This window comes from Beta vulgaris, chromosome 9 (assembly GCF_026745355.1).
Source record: "Beta vulgaris subsp. vulgaris cultivar EL10 chromosome 9, EL10.2, whole genome shotgun sequence".
NCBI lineage: Eukaryota > Viridiplantae > Streptophyta > Magnoliopsida > Caryophyllales > Amaranthaceae > Beta > Beta vulgaris.
The window spans coordinates 2,996,850-3,011,264 of NC_079210.1; the positions used below are offsets into that span (position 1 = coordinate 2,996,850).

General features: G+C 36.4%; 1 protein-coding gene across 1 annotated transcript; it reads right to left on the reverse strand.

The window, feature by feature from the left end:
* Nucleotides 1-10,255: 10,255 nt before the first annotated feature.
* On the reverse strand, nt 10,256-14,415 carry LOC104884963 (taxadiene 5-alpha hydroxylase). The gene is made up of 4 exons (XM_010669669.3): nt 14,149-14,415; nt 12,773-13,590; nt 11,998-12,188; nt 10,256-10,691 (listed from the first exon to the last, which is right to left on the reverse strand). The coding sequence occupies exons 1-4, from the start codon at nt 14,385-14,387 to the stop codon at nt 10,395-10,397; spliced, it is 1,545 nt and encodes a 514-aa protein (XP_010667971.2). The 5' UTR covers nt 14,388-14,415; the 3' UTR covers nt 10,256-10,394.

Below are 14,415 nucleotides of genomic sequence, written 5' to 3' on the forward strand. Positions count from 1 at the left end.
ATTCAAACCAAAACAAAATGATAAAAAAGGGAAAACAATTACTCATAGAAAATCTTCTGACCATAACGAAGTTTAGGAATAACGAAAGCGTCGATAATACGCAAATGATCCTTTGAAGCAGAAACTTCATCAACATCAAGTAGAGTAGAAATCACTCGATTCAAGGTTTCCTTGTCCAAATACGACGATTTCACTGCCAAAATACACAAAAAAATAAAAAAATTACAGAAATGAAGAAGTTGTTTTCCAAAATTGTTCAGAATACTAAAAACTTAATGAGAAATTTACGAGGCTATTGATCGAGAAGGTCGAGAAGAAGATCCAAAGCTTCGTGAGGATCATCAAATTCATGGCGATTAACGAAAGAAAGCACCTCTTGAAACGCAGCAGCTTGAAGAGTATAGCGCCGAAGCCTGAACTGCTTGCTCACTTCTTGTCTCGTTATCACTCCCATTTTCTCTCTCTGCAATTCAACGGATTAGGGTGGATTAGGGTTTAATTATGTGAGGAGAAGAGAGAGAAGAGAGAGAAGAGGGAGGGTGAGAGAGAAGAGGGAGGCGTGAGAGAGAGAGAGAGGAGAGAGTCTAAGTGCGTAATTCTTTTAGGTGAACCCATACGGTGGTACAAGATGTGAGATGTATTATTGCTGGAAGGGAGGCTTGTGGTCTTTGGTCTGAGAGGTGGATTGTTGGGCATATATACGAAGTCCCACATAAGAGAGATAAGGAGGACTTACCTAGTTTATAAGAGGTCATCACCTACATTAGTTATAGGCCTTTTGGGAAGGATCCCTAAATCGTAATGGTAGAGCTGACAATTCCATACTAATGGTAGAGCTTTAGGTGGACCCATGGGCCCAACAACTCTATCAAGAAAGGTGGTATGATTCTCTTCTTAATATTGAATTTGGACTGTGCCTAATATATATAAATCTATTAAAAAGCATTCCTAAACAAGTCTTATGGTGGCATTTTGTATGGTTCTCGAAGATGGGCGGTGATTCAGTTAATGTATGAACATGCGATTGTAGGGCGGGAATATGTCAGAGTCGGGTGCAACTTGGAAGCATGGAGCAGAAACATGTCGGTTGCAGACATAGTTTAGTGGCATAGTGCATGAAATCTAAGGAGATGTGGAGGTTCTAAGTTCGACCTCGCAATGAGAAGATGTGGAGGCTCTTAGTGTGACCTCGCGGTGGGAAATCTGTGCTTGGTGCTTTGTGTCGAAAGTCTTCATGATATTGTGGTGGTCGGTAGGCGTGTTCCACGGGTTGGCGGCTGTACAAGATGTGAGATGGATTATTGCTGGAGGGGTGGCTTGTGGTCTTTGGTATGAGGGGTGGATTGTTGGGTATATATACGAATCCCCAAATAAGAGAGATAAGGAGGACTTACCCAGTTTATAAGCGTTCATCACCTACATTAGTTGATCTTTTCTTTGAGAATTTTAGGTTTGTATTTCTTAAATTTGTGGGACTTTTTTATTTTCGGAGTTTAAAGATTTGAGCAACCGGTTATTATATATATTGTTTTTATGTTTTCTGGGCATTTCTTCAAAATGCATTGGATTGTTTGGTTGTAATTGTTTGGTAATTTGCGATTCAGAAAAATAGGAATTGGGATTTTATGGAACAAGCCGTTGATTTTATGCGATAGTATTACTTTTTTTTTTTATAGTTTCATAAATAAAGAGAAAACAAATTACATACTAAGGCCCATCTTTCTGGTTTGTGTAGCCAAAAAATGTGATTTTTGGAATTTTATCCTTTCTACTTTAGTTACATTAACAGACTCAAATTCCTCGACCACCATTAAAATCTCTAGCAAGATATTGCGGGTTGAGGATGATGAGATCGATAACCCTTCCACCACTTTCTTTGAATCAGTTCAAACTTTTACATTTCTTATTTGTTGTTCCTTGCATTTCTTAAGCCCAAATAGAATGACATAAGTCTCAGTTTGAGTTGCTGAGTCTGCATCAAGAAGTTGGCTACCTTTTGCTTTTTTCGTGTTATTTTCATACATCACCCACCCATACGCAACAACTCTTGGATCATTCTTGTTGTTCTTCCATGCACCGTCAATTATGAGAGTAGTGTGGTTCTTGGCGCCATTCCAGTTTTTCTCCCAAGAACTTTTTTTCCTCATTCCATCCTCTATGAAGCCCTTAGGATGTAGTTCAATTTCAAGGAAGTTTGTATACTTCCACCATCTCCTTTTTCCAGTGATTGAAGATTTTAAAGGCATCTATTGGGTTCATGATGTAATTATTTGTGAAAATAATTTTGTTTCTTAACAACCAAATGCTCCATGAGATCCCTATAAAATCTAATACTCTAACATTCTTGTGTTCCTTCATCGTGCATCAAGTACCATAACCAGTTTCTTGACCATGTAGTTATTGTGAGATTATCTGATAGCTTCGAATTTATCCCTAGGATTGAGCTCTTCCATATTCTAACTGTTACTTCACAGTTTTTGAATACATGAGTATCCGATTCTTCTTCATTCCCACAAACTCTGCAAGGATTCTCGCTTAAGATTTTTCTTTTTCTAAGGGTTACTCCGGTGGCAAGTGCACCATCAGCTAGCTTCCAATAGAAGAACTTCCATTTTGGCTAGAATTTTTGGCTCCAGAATTTGGAGATTTCATCATTTAGTCTGTTGCAACTAGTATTCAACCCGTAACAAGATTTGGTTAAGTAGTTCCCATGGTTTGTTTTTTTCCAGTTGTACTCATCTTCCTTATCTATTGGGGAAAATGGAACACGAGAGAGAAATGAAGGCTGGGAATTTTGGTGTCCTCAGTTAACTGACATAGGAGGGGGGGGGGGGTTTAAGAATAAGATCTTGTGTTTTATTTTCTATCACAATCCAAATGTTCACACAACACAATTTACTAACTTACTTCTATACATTATTTTCAAATATACTAATACTACATATAACTATATTCAATAATCAAGCTCTAAATTACATATTCAAACTCATTTTCAAAAATATAATACTTTAATTACGCTAATAAAATAATTAAACGCGCGTAAGATATTACTTGCTATGTATAAATAAAAGATCGTTAGTAAATATAAAAGTCATATTCCAATTTAAACATGATAAGACTATTTTAATTTATAATTTTGGCTAATAATGATAGTTAAAACACTCTCAAGAATTTGGGTTTTACAATTACCTTCACCATTAAGAACTCCAATAACAACTTTCGAAATAGTGGGACCAACAATATGCCAATAAGTTTGAAACAATAGAGGGCACATACCATCAGGACCAAGGGCTTTAATCTCCTCCATTGTATAAAGGCTTTGCAAAATATCATTCATGGTAGGCGTAACTCGAGGCTCGAACTCCAAGGGTTAACTCAATTTCGGACATACAAGATGAAGTAAGCATCTCCTTAAAATAATTAAGAACCACCACTCGAGCTATATCCTCTTTTTCAGTCTGTTCAACCCCATCATCATCTTTAATACATGCAATGTTATTCTTACGCTTTCTGCTTGAAGTGCGCTGATGAAAAACTTTGTAGTTATGTCCCCTTCACGGAGCCAAATCACCCGCGATCTTTGCCTCCAGTATAACTCCTATATTATTCACACCATCCCTGCAATCTCTTTCACTAAATTTCTCCTTTGCTCCATCTGACTAACCGTGATCCCTCCCTCATTGAGATTACTAAGTTGTTTTTTCTTTTAACTCCTTGAAAGCCTTACCAAACTTCGACCCACCCCACACCTTTAACTTTCCTGCACACACATTCAACTTTGTTGTGAGATCATGCCCATCCAACTCCCAAGCCGAAGCCACCACCTTCTCGCAGCTATCTTCTCCTGCCTATATTTATTGGAATCTGAACGACCTTTCTCCAAACCCCACATAGCCTTCTCTACTTGTGAACACCACTTTGAGAGGGGAGTGATCCGACCACTCTTGATCAAGATTAAACAAGTGAGCTAAAGGAAAGCAATCAAACCAATTATTATCTGCCAATGCTGGATCGAGTCTATTTTGAACATTATCTTCCTCACACCTTTCATTATCATAAGTGAATTCGTACCCCAACCAAGGAACCTCCCTAAAGCCACATTTATTCATTGCTTCTCTAAAAAATTTCATTTGCCAATCCGCTCTAACACCCCTCCCCAACATCTCATGAGCATATAAAATTTTATTAAAATCACCTAAGCACAACCACGACATCTCAAAATGTAATTTGAGTTCACATAATAATTTCCAAGAAAAATGCCGATTAGTCACCTCAGGCCACCCATAGAACCCTGTCAACCTCCACTCAACATCATCGGTACCCGTTTTCACAGCTACATCGATATGATGAATCGACATAGACATTAACTCAATATCAATATCTTTTTTCCATAACAAGGCAATACCACCAGACCTCCCTACATAATCAACAGCAAGGCCATTGAAGTCACCAAACTTACTCTTAATTCGTGCGAATTAACTCACACTCTACTTAGCCTTAAATTAAAAGACCAAAGATAGGGCCTCTTTTCGGAACAAATCTCAAAGTCCTGAAACTGCAGAAGGGTTGCCCAACTCTCTGCAATTTAAGCTCAAGCAATTCATTGGGCCTGGTGAGGATGGGATTCACCAACCTCCGCCACCATGCCAACAGGATCAAGTAAGTTTTGGGACAAGTTTTTTTTTTTTAATGTGATGGCTTGTCCCCCACATCATCCACTACATCCGCTCTCTCATGTTTTCCCAACAAAGTATTAAAGCTCACCTTTCCTTTATCTTTTTTTATCAATCTCCCACGCCAATTTATTTCATGTTCGAGTGGCATGTTTTGCATCATTCTTCCCTTCTTATTAATCAAGCTCATATGCCTACTTTAACATATTAACTCTTAAGCCAATCATGCTCCATTTCTACACTTCCATCAGTCACTTCCACCTCCACACTACCCATGCTTACTCCCCTATTTGCACCCCTCCACTTCTCCCCCTTCTTCCAAAATAGCAGCCTTCTTTAATTCACACGTCGTTTGACCCCTAGTCAATAAAAGCTTTTCCACATTCCTTCCCCCACATTCATCTCTTTCATGTTCCACCCCATGAGTCTCATTCATCATAGAATTTATTTGATTAAACCCCTTCTTCCCCCCTTACATCTCCTACCCCAGTAATCTTTCGAGCCCTATTTTCTTCAGCTTGTTGTATACCTCCATCTTTTTATGGTGCATGGGTATACAAAATATCTTCCTCCCCATCCTGATCCTTAGTCAGAAACAACGCCCGTATACTCGCCTTTATCATTGCAACATCTTTGAACATCCTTTGTCTCCGTTTACGAGGAGAAGCTTCAACCATAGCCCCCACCCTATACTCACTTCTTGTCCCTATAATGACATTTTGCTAGATTTTTGGTCAATTTTTTGACTGTATTTAGTACATTTGCTTTCACCGTGTTTTTCCGTGCTCTAGTTGCAAGTATGACCTTTTTCGAGGCCAAGAGTTAGGAGATACAGTGTAATGAAGGAGTTTGAGAAGTCGAGGAGGGACCTATATGCGCTCGCACCATTCTATAGGTGCCCACACATATTGGTGCACTCACACCATCCTAGAACTTAGAAGTCCAGAGATCAGGAACTTTAGCACGCCCTGATATTTCACATTTATTATAGTTTTTAGATGCATTTTGATTGCATTTAGACTCCCTTTAGAGCATTTAGGTGCATAATGGCATGAATTACGTAAGTTATGCTCTACTACTCCCCGTTTGCATGTTTTGATGATTTTCAAGTTACTTTGATGCAAATTGATTATGATTATCTAATATCGAGCCTTTTAATTATTGAAGATGAATATAGCTTGCACAAGGATCATAATGCATCCGTTCGGGACAATTTCGAGTTAGAATGAAGCAAAGAGTTAGTGAAAGAAGTGCCAAAACTGACACCTGTTCACTATTTTGATCATAACTTTTTATAGAAAATTGATATCAATAAATTCCAGTTGTGTTGGAAACTAGACTTCAAGGAATTTCCAATGATAGGTCATACGCCCCAATCCGACTTCTAGTTTGAGAGATACAACCTTCGCAAGTTGACGCAAAATCGCAGTTTTCTCACCCGGTCGACCGGGCGGTTTCGCCCGATCGGGTGAAATGAAATTTTCACCAGAATGCAAGACATGTTAGCCCGGTCAACCGGGCGAGAAAGGAGCCAAAATCGATTACGCTCCCGACCGGGCGGATTTGCTGTTTCGTCGTAACTTGTCAATCACCGTCGCCTGACCAGGCGGTTTCTCGGGACGGGTTTTTTCGCCTTTTCTAGTCGGTTTTGTAAAAAGTATAAATAGGTTTTTAGTATTTTCAATTAGACGATCTTATTTTTCTATGTTTTTAGGGCCAAACACTTTGTTTTTCTCTCTCTAGTTTTATATGAACTTTTACATTTTAAGATTATAGAGATTGTTGATTTCCTTTTCATTGTTCTTCAATCATTCGGTATTCCTCTTTACTTTTTTTAATTTAATGAATTCTTTTACTTTGATCATGTTTATTGAGTTTATTATTATTATGTTTATTGAGTTTATTATTATTATGATCATGTATATTTCTAGGGCTTAGAGAGGGAAGCCATGTTTATATCTTTTTTATTGTGGTTTGATGTTCTTCGATAATTGGATTGAATTAGAATAACTGATTGATTGTTATGCTTGTTTAATTCATGTAATTGCGCAATATCATGAGTTATGTTTAGCTAATAAGAATTAGAATCGAAAGATCATATTCATTAGAGGCTTGTTACAATACGTAGATTTGATTATGTTGAGCGACCGTACTGGCATATGTTAATTTAAGAGTTGTTAATGCCTGACCAAGGATTAGCGAAATACTCTAGTTATTCGAACCACAATCCAAGTATTATTGAACTATATTGTAGTGATTAGATTGGTATAAGCATGGTGGACCGATCGATTGCCCTAGGTTTTTAATTATTTAATTTGATAAACTTATATCATTTTGTGTTCTAGTTTATTCTAATTTAGTTATTAGATCTTCAATCATTTTCCTTTCTTGAAGTAGTTAGATAATTAAGAATAAATCTATAGAACTCCTCTCCCTGTGGATCGACCCGTATTTGCCAGTTTCTGCTAAACAGACACCGTGCACTTGCGGTATATTTTAAAACACATCACGCCCGCACCAAGCATGTAGTGTGCCCGCACCACTTTGGTGCTCCCGCACCTCTCAGCACCTGATGCTATTTTAAGATCAGAAACTTTGGTGCGCCCGCACCTGATTTTGCTGCGCCCGCACCGTTTAAGTCCGCGAGAAAATCTGTGTTATGCGAATTGTAATAGTGTTTACTGTTTTAATTTTTGAAGACTTATGCTTTATTCTATAGACTATAGAGTATTATTAAGGTTTATATTAGAGAGAAAAACACTTTAATTTTGTTTAAGATTTGAGATTCTTAGATAAAGTTTATGATTTCCAAGGTACTTTTTATTCAATCAATTACAAAGTTACAATTTTTATTCATCCTTTTCATTATTATTCTTTGTTCTTCCATATTATTAGATCTCTTAATTGTGGTTTCATTTTTGCTTATTTTTATCAGATTAATTATCCTTTAATCATGTTTAGCCCTAGATTAGTTATAAATTTCATGTTTTTATGCTTAGAAACCATGATTAGTGAATAGTCTCCTATCCAGGGTTAGGGTGAAAGTATGGATTAGGACTTACATGTATTGTTTATGTGATTATGATGATTTAAAGATGATTATGCATTGATCTTGGTGTTTTGAAGCCTTAGGATATATACTGATCACATTTGTGCTTTGGTATATATTTTGGTTTCAAATGTTCTTAATCAAATGTTAAACTCTTTTATCATCCCCATGAATCAACTTAATTTCTAAGTGACCAATGAACCTTACTGATGCAAGACTCCCTAACTAAGGATACCGGAGCTTGCCTACCCGCGGAAGATTAGTAGTCAAATGATCGATTCATTCCTCAATCGCAGTAGGTAGACCTTCTTACTAATAGATCATTGCAAGCCCTTCTACGCCTATCTTCCCCCTCTGCGCCTTGAACAGAAGCTCAAGTGCACGAAGACCCTCTGACTTAAGCATGTGCTATCAGTTAAGAGAATCTCCGGGTCCCTCTTAAAGACTACCACCTTCTCTTCGAGTATTGGAAGATGAATAAACTCCATATAAGCTGGATGATCCGAGCCTTGATATGGGGTCCTTCATTTGGAACTCCCCTTTTCCTTTCCCCTTTGACCTATGCTAAACTCTATCTTTGCTGTTACTAGGTGGAATAATTCATTCAACCTCGCACCAAGATATTGGGTAGAAATCAAGGGTATCGTTTATTAGGGATTTTCCGAATTCATTGAATCTCTAAATCAATTGACTAAAGAATATTCGAGAGCGGATTTAGTTGATTGATTAAGCAATTGTTCTTGAGAATAACCATTCGAGAGAGGAATCGAGTATTTTTAGAGGAAAACTAAACTTTGCATAATCATCGCCTTTGAATCACAATTGCATTAATGGTCTTTGTCCATTTTGATTAAGAATAGTAACCTTAACTCTAGTGTCTTCCTTATTAGTTTTTTTCATCTCGTGTTATTTGCTAGTTCTTTGATAGTAGCTAGTCGTAGTTGTTACCAAATCATTCAAAAACCCCTAAAAATCCCTCAATTAGGTAATTTAGACTTGATAGACTTGGATTAATTCCATTTTTTCTGTGGATCGACCCTTGACTTGCCTTTACTACGTTCTTAGTAATTATTGCTTGTTAGGTGTTACTACAAATATTGTTTGAAAAGCGATTTCTTGGTGCCTTAACGACACACTTAAAACCTTTTATCACCCTCGCATCCTCATCAGTTCTACAGCTGAAAAGTAAGTTCTTTAACCTAATCCAGAAAGGTGAGAAACTAGGGGAACATCATTGGGTTGTTCGTTACTCGAGACTTTGTTAAGGATTATTACAAGCTTTTGTTCCAAACACCATGCTCTTCCATTCAAAACTTTCTCTTTATCGTTCCAATGAAATTATAGGGCAAAGAGATTCGCACCAGTTACCTTAATAATAATCTTCTTGGGAGTCAGTCCCCAAGATTGAATCATGCATCGTACGCTTAAAAGCTTCAATATTGAATGTCCAATCAGTTAATAAACGTCCCACCAGATTCAATGAAACCCTATCATTGGTCTCTTGTAATTTTGTCTCAGACAAGTCCACAATTGTGAAATCCTCATCATTGATTTTTAGGTTTTTGCATCTTAATGCCCGATCATCAGCCATCACAACTAAAGATCCACCTCGAAAACGAAGGAGATGTAGCCTAACTTAAGAGGGAGAATCACCCTTTCTTTCGAGGGTTTTTTTTAAATCTTCCTATGTATTTTTATCTATTATTAATCTGTTTCCATCGACATAGAAACTTCCCTTGCGACTACTTTAGGTTCGTTTGGGTAAATTTCAACTTTTGTTGGCTCATTAGTTTGACTTTCTTCTATGTGGTTCACAAGTCACAACGAGGTATCTAAGAAGAGTTTTCTTTACTAATCTAACAAGGATGAGAACTAGGCGAGGCTATCATTTGAGTTCCTAGGCAAAGTTGATAAACATTATAGTACTCCCTCCGTCCCATAATATAGTGCTTGTTTCTATTTTACACGGTCTTCAAGACGTAACTTTGACCTTTAATATCTTCAATTTCGTATTAATAAAAAATATAAAAAGTTGATATTATGAAACTACACATTGAGACGAATCTAACAAGATCCCACATGAATATGTTTTTTTATATATACAAATGAGAATATTCGGTCAAAAATTTTAAAGTTTGACCCACCAAAAATGAAATAGGCACTATATTATGGGACGGAGGGAGTATTATACAACTTACAAGTGATGCTTCAAAATTAGGCTACATAATTGACGCTTATACTCAAACGCTAAATTCCAGGAGCGTGAACCGGACAAAAGGAATCCAAGATATAGGGAAGCCGTTGACTTTTGCTTGAATGAGTGCACCAAACACGTCGTGCATTATCTGGCCACATTTGATTATCAGATAAATTCATTCATACATTTTACTAATCTTCACTTTACAATATACATATATCAACTAGTTTAATTAGTATGCAAAATAATCAAAGGCAATACACAAGATATGTGAATGAATATAATTTTGTGTACATATATATATATTGTATATACTTCATCTGCTTTGAAATAACAAGTGAAACAGTTATCAAAAAAATCTTATATAAAAAAGAAAAGTGTTTCATTTATTTCATAACGGAAGAAATATATATCTTTTCGTGAGGTCATATAAACAAAAATAAAAGAATTAAATTTCCCAATTAATTTAATCATGTTAGCAAGTTTTAGGAGAAATTTTGATGGGCATCCCTTGTGAAGGGAATGGAAGAGGATCCATAACAATGGGTTCATTTGGTTGAACCAATGACCAATTATAATAAGTGACAACCAAATGCACGAAGATGAGGATATTGAGCTTAGCCAACTGGTAGCCAACACACACCCTTGGCCCCCCTCCAAATGCAACATATACATATGGTGATATGGGCTCTTCAAATCTGCTTGGATCAAATCTCATGGGGTCTCTGAAATACTCTTCACTCAAATGTGTCCCATAAGCTGTCCATAACACCTGCATTTAAATCAAGAGGAGACTTTAATTTCATGTCCAATCCATACTACCTACTTCATCCGTTCCATAATAAGTGAAACACTTATTATTTTAGAACGTTTCAAAATAAGTGAAACATACCTTAAATGGAAAAAAGAAAGTTATAAAATGACAAGAATACCCATCACAAACTTGTGTGGTTTGCTTTTCTCTCTCCTCCTTTTGATAACGAAAAAGGTATTTTATGACTTTTTGGCTTTTGAAAGTGATGTTTATTAAATCTTATGCCGAATCCCTATGTTTCACTTATTATGGAACGGAGGAAGTATTAAACTTTGTCTAGAGGTTGATTTCAATTTTCAAGTAGAGTAAATTCATGAACAATACGAGTCTAAATTTAAGTATGGATCGATTTAAGGCTGGGGTTTATTCGGGTTGAAGGCATGTTTCTTTTAGTCTTTTACATCAAATTTAGGTTCGACTATTTTCTTCGGGTCTAAGATGCAATAATTATGTTCAAGACCCTAAATGTTCAGTTCAGGTTTTATCAGTCATACTATACACCTATGTTTGTGAAAAAGTCATAATATCCGCGCTCTCTCTCTCATACTATACGAAGTCAAAACTTTGCGTTTTCTAAACTAAAAGAACAAGTTGAAATACAATTGCATTTCATATAGTGTCAGTAAGATTCTCACAATAACATGTATGGGGTATTAGTTAGGTTAAATTTCCAAGTATACAATTGATAACACTTACTCCTTCCGTTTTTTTAGATGTAACATATTGATTTTGGGCATTATTCATCCATTACACTTTGACCACTAATTGTTATTTATACATAAGAAAAAATATAGTCATGTGGGATCTTGTTTGATTCGTCACGGTATACACTTTCCAAAGATATATTTTTTATGATTTTTACTTTTATACAATTGGAGATATTATCGGTCAAAGTTGTGCCTCGGCAAATGTGAAAAATCCAATGTTACATCTAAAAAAAACGGAGGGGGTATATAACATGGGTACTTCTTCTCGGTCACGTATTCGTACCCGTACTCGATACGATACGTACTCTCTATGGATACGCATACCCTTTCCTAAAACTTCAAAATCTTGTCGTTTTCTGTTCCCGCACCCGAATCCGCACCCGTACCCGTACCTGTATCCGTCTATGTGCAACCTAGGATAACTCTACTCCAATAATTTTTGTATGATAAATTGATAATGCTCTACCACCGATCTTATGATACAAAAATAACATAATAATTTCTGCATAACCTTCTAAACTGATTTTAAAATTTCATATTGAGTAGAAAGGACAAACCTTCCATCCTTTAGGAATGGTGAACCCATCAAACTTGATATCACATATGGCTCTTCTAAATGACCCAAAAATTGGAGGACAAAGTCTTATACTTTCACGAGCTACTTGCCATGTATATTTCATCCTCATAACATCCTCCATTGTCAGATTCTCTGCTTCCTTTGTTTTGTTAGCTTTAATGTCGTTATGTTCTGCATAAACAGCACAATTAACAATAAATATAAACTAATTTTGGTAAGATCAGAGAATTTTACTTGGATTGCTAGAATTACCAACCAATATGAGTAAATTTACGTAATGCAAATCTTCAACACCAATATCTTTAATTACGTATTAGTAATAAAAATTAATTGAAAAGATCAAACAAGTTGCCACGTGAATGCGTGATAGTCTTTGTTTACCTATAGTCTATATCACTAAAGAAATCAAAGTTTTTCGTATTTTGACCATGTCAATAGTAAAGAAAAACAATATAAAAAAATTACAGTTTTAGTTTAAGGGTAATACTACTATTTCCTCCATCCCATAATATAGTGTTGGTTTCTTTTTCATACAGTCTCCGAGACGTAACTTTGACCTTTAATATCATGTATTAATAAAAAAATATAAAAAGTTGATATTATGAAACTACACATTGAGACGAATCTAACAAGATCCCACATGAATATATATTTTTATATATACAAATGAGAATATTCGGTCAAAGATTTTAAAGTTTAACCCACCAAAAATGAAGTAGGCACTATATTATGCGACGGAGGGGATAGTATCATACCTTGAAGCAACAAAGAGTAGCAATGCGGGTTATGAGCTAACATCTTAAATGTCATAGCAACGGCAAAAGAAGTAGTATCATGAGCTGCAAAGATGAGCAAAACCACATTATCAACCACTTCAACCTCAGTAATTTCACCTCTAATCAACGCACCAACAAGCCTCGACAACAATGACGACAATGTTTCACTTTCACTTTCATCTCCTAATTCTTGTTGTTTTTCCTCCATATCTTTCCTCTTATTCCTCACCACATTAACCAACACCTTCTCAATCTTCGCCCTGGCTCGCTTAGCCCTCCAAAAACTCGTTCCTGGTACGTTCACAAGCGGGGCGAAAACGCCTTCTAGTACCCTCTCGAAGCACTCGAACAACTCCTCTTTCGCTTCCATCTCCAACAAACACTCACAAATCACTTTGAAAGTCAAGAATTTCGCGGTTTTATACAAGGGAATGATCTTTTCTTCTTCTTCATTGATAATACTATTGTTGTTACCACCCCAATTCTTGAGCAAATGAGCCTTGATCACCTCACAAACCTTAGGAACCAAAGCTTCTAGACCTGCGTTTCCAAGACATGGAGCCAAGATTGATCGAATTAGCCGATGTTTTTCTCCAGTCTTCTCCATGATAGAGTTTTTTCCCATCAATTGAACTGAAGAAGAAGGCCAAGAGCTAACCACAAGCTTGAACTCGTTCGATAGGAAGAATCGATTAGCTTCGGCTCCATTTACCACAATCGTTGGGCACCCAATCAGCCTTGTCTTGAAGGTCTTGCCGTGTTTTTGTATCCTTGGAGCAATGAAATCCTCGAACAACCTTGGTTTATAACAAAAACAAAACAATAGTGGTACATGTAACTTTTGAAACTTAAACTATACACAAAAGGATGATCCATTTTCTCAATCAATGATTGAGAATGCATGAAATGAAAATGACGTTTTTCTATAGAAAATAAATGAAGAGGATTCTAATACAATACACAAGTTCATATATATATACTACCTCCGTTTCCTAAAGATCTTCCTTGTTACTGTTCCTACAAATATCAAGAAAGATCCATTGTGTGAGGTGTGGGATGGGTAAAGTAGGAGAGAAAGGGGTTAAGATAAGTAAACAAATAAAAAGGGTTAAAGTAGGAGAAAGGGAGTAAAATTGAATTAATACTATTGTGGTAGATCATATGATAGGGACATGAGAGGGTAAAAAGGGGAAAAAATTCTAAAGTAAAAGAGAGAAGATTTCTTGTAAATGCACTTAAATGAAAAGAGGGAAAATCTTTAAGAAACGGAGGGAGTATATACATGTGGTTTTTGTTTTGTTAAATTAAAGAAACAAGAGTTGGTATAACCCTAATATTTCAAACAAATTAAGTACCTGTTCTTCTGCAAGGCTTTGTAGAACTCAATTGTCTCGCCGATCCAGGGGAGTCCTAGCTCCCCTGGAGGCACAATTTCGTCGTCGCCGTCGTTGTTGTACAACCATCGGAATTTCTTCCTACAATGTAGTACTAATAACACAATAATACTGATCAATGAAGGTAGAAGAGCATGCATAAGAAATGTGAAGGCTAAGTTCATAAAGTTAGCCATTGGTGTTAGATGATAAGTAAACATGAAGGAACTGTTTATTACATGCTATACT